Raw genomic sequence first — 9,074 nt, 5'->3', positions numbered from 1 at the left:
ATTTTACCCTTTCTACTCGCTTGACATATTTTTCTATCTGGTTGAATCCTTTCATTCCTTAAAATTTCATATTTCATCACCAACTTAAAAGAACTATATTTTTAATTTTAAAAAAAGAGTAGTGATACTTAAATAGAACATTTGCAATGAATTGGTAGGCCTATTTTTTTAATTGATTAATTATGCAACAAATAAGGAAGTGGAGCCATCCACTTAGTTATATTTAGTATAAATAACCAATTAAAAATTATTTAATTAAACAATTCATTGCAAGTGTTAAATGTAAGTATCACTATTCTTTAAAAAATTACATTTATCACCGATCATTAATCTAGATAGAATATCACATGACTATTACTAATTTATTCCAAACAAAAAGTATAGTCTAGATAAAATGGATTTATCACCCATTACTAATTTATCGGGATTTAAAAGTATAGTTTAGATGAAATGGATATAAATTGGAGCAGTGGATAATTGAGGTACAAAAACTCCTTTAGAAAAGAGCCTTGTTTAGTATAATACGAGTAATAAAAATAAAATCAGTAAATTAGAGAATTGGAAAAGACTAGACTAGCTTAAATGGTTGAGATGCTTAACATTATTTAGTAATTTAGTTGATAGAATGTTCTGCGCCTTGAATGTGTTCGTACTCAAGTTCCTTTTTCCCCTTGTTGGGATTACCAAAAAAAAAAAAAAAAAAAAAAAAAAAAAAAAAAGTTGAGAAGCACAAAAAACAAACACAAATACAACAATAAAAATAAGAATTAATTACAATGACACCCCTTGAGATTTGTCATAATGACAATCATATACAAATTGAGCCTTTTTTTAACAATAACACCCCTCAAATTTTGATAAAGGTAACAAAGACACCCCAATGATGGCATGCCACATCTGAATTGACAAATTTACCCTTTGACTTATAAATTGACCAAATTGAGTAATGAAATTACCTTTCTAACCTTTATCAATAAAATTAAAAAAAGAAAAAGAAAAACTATTTTCTTTCCTTCTCTCCAATATTGTCCGTTATACACACTTTAATCACTCATGGATGTTGCCGCCGCCACCAAAACCTATATACTTCTTTTGTGGTGATGGTGGCAACGATGGTGGTTAGGGATTGACGCACGCCGGATATTTATGGCATCAATTTAGTTCGCTGAAGCTTTTGGGCCAAGATGATGGATCTCGGTTAGAAGATGGATGATGTTATGTACTAATGTTCTGAAGCTCGCCGGGAATGATATTGATTGAGATTTCGATTAAAAAGATGTTAGGCCGGTTCCTCATGTGCCTAAGAAGTAATCCGGCGAACCACCACCACCCACCTTCGTCACCATCCGCCGCTGATGGAGTCGTTGTCGACGGCGGCGAAAGGGGAAACAACCGAGACAGACAAGCTGAATCGTTCTTCCCGCCGATCTCCGAGATCCGCAATGTGGAGCCAGTACCAGGAAGCAAATCGAGGACAAAAGTGTGGAACTTCGACAACTCGTCGGCAATCGGTAACGCAATCTCAGCGACTTCGCCGACTCTATCGTCCAGATGAAAGCCTTATGCGTGTCCATATCCGCCATCCTCCACTCCTTCTTCGTGGAAACCCCCAAATTCACCATCTTTCCACTCCCTCTTGTGTGAATGCCCTTTTATTTATTTTTGTGGTATTATTATTTTTTTTCCCTATTTTTGTATCATAAAAATATCTTTGGTGTTGGTGGAAGACGGTGGGGATGGAAGTGAAGTTAGGGTTGGTGGTCGGTGGTGGTGTGGTGTGGTGTGTTGTCTAGATTCAAGATATATATATATATTTATATATATAATATACTATATATTTATATATATATATATATAGAGAGAGAGAGAGAGAAGGGTTTCTGATGAAAGAAGAGAGAGGAGAGAGATTGGTAAGGTTTAATGATGGATAAAAGTGTCATTTAAGAATTTTAATATTTTATAATAAAATATTTAAGGGTAATATTGACATTTCACATCTTTTAAGGGATTGTTTGGATTCATTTTTTGACAGGGGGTGTCATTGTTAAAAAAATGCTCAACTTGTATATGGTTGTCATTATGACAAACTTTACGGGGTGTCATTGTAATTAACTCTAAAAATGAAGTTAATAAAGTAATGACTTGTAACAGACTGACCTGTTTAGTTTCACAACTCATTGTCCAAAAGTCGCAAGCTCTCAACTAATTGTACCTTTCAAGTGAGCCCAACCAATTGAGCTGAGATTTAATTTTATCACATGGACAAGTTGGTCATGAATCATCTCAATAATTCAATTGGGCCAGGCTGTACTAGAGCCTAAGCCTTCAAAAATAATTTACTGCACTCTTCTTCATCTGAACTAGAGCCTGGACTGGGCCAGGCTGGGCTAGATTGGGTTTGGCCCGGCTTGAGCGATCTACAATGTTTGGTTTTAGCTGCAGTAAACAAGCAAGAGAAGAAGAAACAATGAAAACAGAAACAACATGACAGAAAAGGAGCCCTCTAATGTCAGGTTGGGCCAGCCACATTTCTTAATTTGGGCCAACCCAATCTTAACCTCCAAAGTCCACGTGCGTACCACGTGACACTTCCCTAACCTCCAAATAAATATGGTGTGCTGCTGCTGCCTACGACTTTCCTAGTTTTGTTAACTAACTTCCAATGGTTTCTCTGCGCTTTCCCTTCTTGTTTTCTCAGCCCCCAAAGCCCCCCAATAACAATGACAGGGCTCCCTCCAGGTCTTTCTACGCCACCTCCGCCGTGGCTTCCGTCGCTGGTGCCGGCATTGCCGTCGGCGTCGCGGTCTCTCACAACCCCACAAACCCGTTTCTCCAAAAAGCTTTGAATTTTTTGGGCAACAGTTTCTCACCAAACAACAATCACTCCTCTCCCATATGGGGTTCACTCTCTATGGATGGCAACCCATCTATGGTCCCCGAATCAAAGACCGGAGTCTCGTTTCCATCCATTCTGAAAGATTCTCAGCGGCTTCTTGGAATTGGGTTGCGGAAAAAGAGGGTGTTGGGTTTGAAGAACATCGATGTCTACGCATTTGGTACCACATTTCTTCTTTTCTTTCCGTCAATTTTTTATATTATTAGCTGGAATTTCAATTTGCATCTATGGTGGATCGATCGCACAATTCTACAATTCACTATGTATTGCACCTACTATTAATGTTAATTGGGTTTAGGCACATAACAGGAAAGCCTTCGAGTTTTTTTGATTGATAGAGCATTTGGGTTTCTTGAATTCAGTTATACCAATTTGAAACAAATTATTTTCTATAATTGATAGAGCACTGGATTGATGCATGTTTTGTGGAGTAATTGCCTTATTTTACACCTGTACAGTCATGCCCTAACTTGCTCAATCTACCTTGATATTGCTTGTCATGAACATACTATGTGGAATCCATTAACCCTTCCGTCATTACCGCCAATTTGTCTTTCTGCATGCATATTAGTATCATTATTGTAAGACACCAAGGATAGAAGGAGGAGCCGAGTTGATAGTTCATCCTTACAATTTTTCGATCTGCAAATTATCATAATTCTAAAACACACAAGTATGTCATTCTGCAGGTGTTTATGCTAACGATGATGATGTTAAAAAAATTCTGGGTGAGAAATATGGGGAACTATCGGCTTCTGAACTGAATAAACTCAAGGAGTACAATGAAGATCTCATGGAAAATGATATAAATATGACAGTTAGACTTCAAATAGTTTATGGAAGATTAAGCATTCGATCTGTACGTAGCGCTTTCGAAGAGTCTGTAGGAAGCAGGCTACAAAAGTTTGGGGGATCAGATAACAAAGAATTGCTTCAAAAGTAAGTCATTCTTTTACCATTGAGCATCTATAGCATTTGATTGTGTGCAACACTCTTGAAATAATAACCTTTTTTTTTTTGCTTCAAAGGTAAGTGATTCTTGCTCTGTTTGGCATTATTGTTATCGTAATATACCTTTATTGACTACATTTCACTTTAGAAATTTTCTGAAAGTCACCGACTGTACCTCTGAAACTTTTATGTGTATCTGACCCCTAACATGTTTTTGCTTTCACTTGCATTGCATTTTTCTCTGCCTTTCACTAATAAGTAACATTTTCTCATCCTTGTCAAATCTAAAGTTACTGCTGCGGTGGTCTTCTAATGAAGTTTTGAGAAATTTATTCAATTTATTATGTGATAAATTAAGGGCAATACTTGCCTCCTACCCTGTAAGTAGGAATTTTCTTCTTTGGGTTGATGTGGCCCAACAAAATTTTGACACCTATACCAAAGCTATGTAATATTTAAAAAAAATAAAATAAAAAATTAAAACAAACCATTTTTAATGGGTTAAACCGATTCATATATATACATATATACTATATATATGAACATATATCGAGGGGAATTGCTCGACTGTTTGTGTCTCCATATATAAGATATGGAGAGAGAGAACTCCGTATATCTGATATGGTATCCACAGGGCACTATGTATCTATATATGCTACATATATATATGTGTGTGTGTGTGTGTGTGAGAGAGAGAGAGGGGGCATCTCTCTATGTATCTATAAGACAGCCTCTCTATTTATAAAATAGATATATATACACATAAATAACCTGATGTTCAAGTTGATAGCCTCTGATCCAAAATACGAAGTAATAATAAGATGTTTCAATCGATTCGAATTTAGGAAACACATTGAAGCTTTGGGATGTCCATGGAGATTGATAAGCGTTTCGTGGATAGGAGAATAGAGATGGAGATTAGGGGAAGGGAGATGATTTCAGAAGCATTCTCAAATGAGTTTTAATTTGATCCCAGTTAACCTGTTAAAAATGGGTTGATCCATTTCTTAATATGTTTTTAACATTATTTAATTTGGGTACATGTGTCAAAATTTTGTTGGACCACAGAAAGAACTTCCTACTTATGGGGTAGGAGGCAAGTATTGTTCATAAAATAATAAATTTGTTCATTAATCTCAAATCTGAGGAAATTTTACTCATTAATTTAAATCATTATGTAGCTTGTTTATTTTTAAATTTTAGCCTAACAGCCATTTTCATTACAGATTTACCTCCCAGTTTAAAGATGAATACAAACTACCTCGGGGATCTATTATAGATCTCTCAAGGGAACAGGGTCACGTACTTCGCACCACAAGTAAGATGATCTTCATATTTATATTATTTTATTTTGCAGCATATGTTTATCTTTTCTTTGTACATATTGCTGCAATGATTTTGACTCTTATATGGTTAAAAGTTTTATCTCTCCAAAACTAAACCAAGGCAACTACATATGATAAGTTTTTGTATTTTACTCGTATGGAAAAGAACTGGAAGACAACTGCCATGGAATTTCGACCAAATGACTTGAAACAAAAATTCTATGAATCTGAACTAAGACCAAGGGTGCCAATTCTGATATTGCCATGCTGTTCTAGGAACCACATGGAATAAATGATTCAATTTTGATTTTCATATCATTTGATTGCAGAATTTCATCAAGCAATATAGTCACTTGTACCAAATAACAAAAACAACAACAAAAAGTGTTCCTATGTGTGAAAAAAAACATTGAGTAGAGTAGCATAAACACACACACCAGACAAGGTCATGATCCAATACATTTATATGTGTAGTATGGAGTCTGTGGACTATGGACACTAAAGATTATGAATATCTAGGACATGGATACACAGTGAAAACATTCATCATCATCCTTGCCTTCGTCTCCTATGATAATGGTGACATACATGCATGCATGACAAATATTTAACTTTTTTAATTCTCTGAAACGGAAGATAAAAGTTGACAAATATCATAGAAATACCTCAACTTTTTGGAGAATAAACTAGTAGTCTAATTGTTTGGTTTCGTTCAGGAAATTGAAGTTCATATCTAATTTTCTTTTGCTTAACTGAAAGATGTAAAAAAATCATCTTGTTATATCCTTACACTGCTTATTTTTGGTGAAATAACATCATTATATTGATTTAGTTCTTATTTACTTAAACAGTTGATGGGAAAGTGGTGGGAAGTATCCAAAGCAAACTCCTATGCCGGTCAATATTAGATCTATATATTGGTGATGATCCATTCGATCGACAAGCCAGAGAGAACATCGAACAAAACTTGGCTTCTCTCCTTCAAAAGTAGGTCTCCGATCATTGAAAATCTGTGATCCGTGTATCCACATGAGAAATTTTATCTTCACCATTAAAATTGTATCTAGTTAAATTTTATCATGGATAATGAGTTATGCAACTTCTGTTACATTTCAATATTTTATTATGTGATTATTGAGTGCTTGAAAAAAAAGTATAGATTATGTTACTGCTTGGCTGAAGTATTTGTCAAATGATCTTCTTAAGGGTCCAGGGACGGGGTTATTATTAATGAGCTATTGCCTAATATGGTGAATTTCATCACTGTAAAATGTGCTCCTTTTAAAATGGTGGAAGTTCAAAATTCAAAGTGCAAATGAGAGAGTATATTCCGGATAAAATCCTTTTTTTCCCCAAATAAATGGAGTCAGTCACATAAATTCTTTTTTTCCATTCAATTCTATTATAACATTAGAATTTTTTTTTTTTTATTTTTTTTTTTTTTATTTTTTTTTTTTTTGAAAGATTTAATGGTTTAAAATCATTTTTAATTACTTTGCCCTTCACCTGTGTTAGTTTTGGTTGTCCTCATTTTAGTTCCTTCATTCCATGTTAGTATGAGTGTGATTTTATGCCATCCTAATTTATCCATACAGAAAATATGGTTTAGATAAAATGAAGATAAATTACTGTATTTTTAGAAAAATAAGACATAAAAAGCACATTACGTAAATGAAAGTGGATCGTGGAATAGGGCATCCTATTTCATCCCGCTTGAGATGTATCTTACAAAAATATGCACATTCTGTGAATGAAAGTGGACAGAAAACACTTCCCTACATATTTTCGCTCATGATCCAAATATATCAAATCTAGCACACTATTGCCTTTTTTTCCTAATTGTTAACAGATTCTCGAGATGATCTAAATATATGAAATTTAGAACATTTAATGTATTTTTTTCTTTTTTTAAAAAAATAATTAATCGTGGGTCGTTTGTTAAAATGAGAATAATCCGATAGTAATACACTAGAGAGGGTTCAAGCCAAAAACTACCTATCATGATGTAGTAACTTTTCGACTATATTGCCTCTAGTGTCTGCATAATCATTTTTTTCATTTAAGCAACCCATTTTCATTCATGTGGGGGATTGTTAATATTTTGAATGAAAATTGCCAACAATTCACTTGGATTTCATTAAGATGGATTGTAGAAGAACACGTATCCCATCACCATAGTAGTAAAGGATTACACTATTGACGTTGAATTACGTAGTAGTGTTGTTGTGTGAATTACATTGTGGTATAATACCAGAATGGTTACACAATTGAATGGTTGGAAAGTTATTACCGTTACTTTCCGAAGGCAACCATTGACAACCATAGTCGCAACCCTTTGATATGTTGCATCTGGTGGTCGTGTCTTGTGACAAAAGACGGCATATTTCAGTTATTTACAAAACAAAGTGAATTTGACTTTGGTTGGCCATGAATGTCACTTGTTTCGTTTTACGAGAGATGGATATGCCAATGATGAATGGCTGTGTCTTAAAATTAATAAGAAACAAAGGATGCGACTTTAATAAGAAACAAGGATGCAGCTGAAATGTAACAATTGACTGTTAATAATTGGGAAAGTTATTTCAGTTACATAATGATAGGCCCATAGTTGATTGGATGCACCCAATGAGTGAACCAACGCGACTTAATCTCAAGAGTCACAAATTCTTCTATAAATAACCATATATTTCATTTGCAAAGGTGTGCATTTATTATTTCATTCTTCTCTCCCTCTCTCAAGATGAACCCAACCCAAGTAGGTGTGGGTTCAAGCCATGGTCAAGTGGTCTGAGCCACTTAGGCCCAAAACCAATTTCATTGAGCCATATTATATTTGGTCCGAACCATTTGGTTCGGATTGCACCCAATTCATTATTTATATAGTATAGATGTATTTTTGAGTCAGAGAGAGTATTACACGGAGGAGGTTCACCTTATTCACGAGTTTGAAGTGATGCTACTGGTGGATGTAGGTCGTTGTATCTTAGGAGACAAAAGCCATAGAGTCCGTTGGCACCATGCGGGACGTAAGTTGTCTTAAGGACATAGTATTCAATAATAGCATTGGTCCAAGTTCTTTATTTATTAATTTATTACTTTATTTTGCATATTTAATTAAATATAGTGTTAATTTCACTGACAACTGTCAGGTTTGGCCAAATATCACCCTCAAACATCTTTCGAAAATAACTATCACTTAAGTCTATTTTAATTTTTCTGTCACGATCTCCGTTAATAGCATAGATAAAGACAACTTTACGTTTCATTTTTTAATTCAGTTTATTTTAAAATATCATATTACTTAAATAACTCTCATACCCCTCATTATTACACACTCTCTTTCTCTCTCCTCTAATATATTTTTTTTTATCTCTCTTCTGTCTCCTTTTCTTCTTTACATATCAATAGAGTTCATCCACCTACCTTCATTAAACGTAGTCCAATCAACACTAAATTAGGGTTTATTAAACCTAATTAGGCTTAATTAACCCTAATCCAGCAAAAGTTTTATCAATTAACTCTAAAAGTTCTATCAATTAATTAACTCAAATTAGGATTAATTGATGGAACTTTTGTTGGATAAGGGTTCATTAATCCTAATTAAGTTTAATAAACCCCAATTTAAGATTGAGTTGCAACCCGATGCAAACTATTTGGAACAACCTTACTGTATTCTCGATCGTAGGAATCAGATACTGCGCACGAAGACTATTCCACTAGTACGTGTACAGTGGAGTCATCATAGTGCTACATAGTCTACTTGGGAACGGGAAGATATTATCCGTGCCAAGTATCCAGAGCTCTTTAATACAGGTATGTAGTGAATTTCGGGGACGAAATTCCGTTATTAGGGGGGAGAATGTAATACACCGTATTTTATTAAAGAGTTTAGTTTATTTAAA

The 9,074-nt window shown here is 34.5% G+C and overlaps 1 protein-coding gene across 1 annotated transcript; it reads left to right on the top strand.

The window, feature by feature from the left end:
- The first annotated feature begins 2,630 nt into the window (after positions 1 to 2,630).
- On the top strand, positions 2,631 to 6,340 carry LOC132268951 (fatty-acid-binding protein 1-like). The gene is made up of 4 exons (XM_059769887.1): positions 2,631 to 3,056; positions 3,586 to 3,835; positions 5,074 to 5,165; positions 6,024 to 6,340. The coding sequence occupies exons 1-4, from the start codon at positions 2,663 to 2,665 to the stop codon at positions 6,161 to 6,163; spliced, it is 876 nt and encodes a 291-aa protein (XP_059625870.1). The 5' UTR covers positions 2,631 to 2,662; the 3' UTR covers positions 6,164 to 6,340.
- Positions 6,341 to 9,074: the final 2,734 nt, after the last annotated feature.

Source organism: Cornus florida, unplaced genomic scaffold, assembly GCF_030987335.1.
Source record: "Cornus florida cultivar Cherokee Brave unplaced genomic scaffold, ASM3098733v1 CherokeeBrave_3.0.0_Hap2_Chr08, whole genome shotgun sequence".
Lineage (NCBI taxonomy): Eukaryota > Viridiplantae > Streptophyta > Magnoliopsida > Cornales > Cornaceae > Cornus > Cornus florida.
Note: the sequence above shows the minus strand (reverse complement) of the source record. Positions and strands in the feature narration are given on the sequence as shown.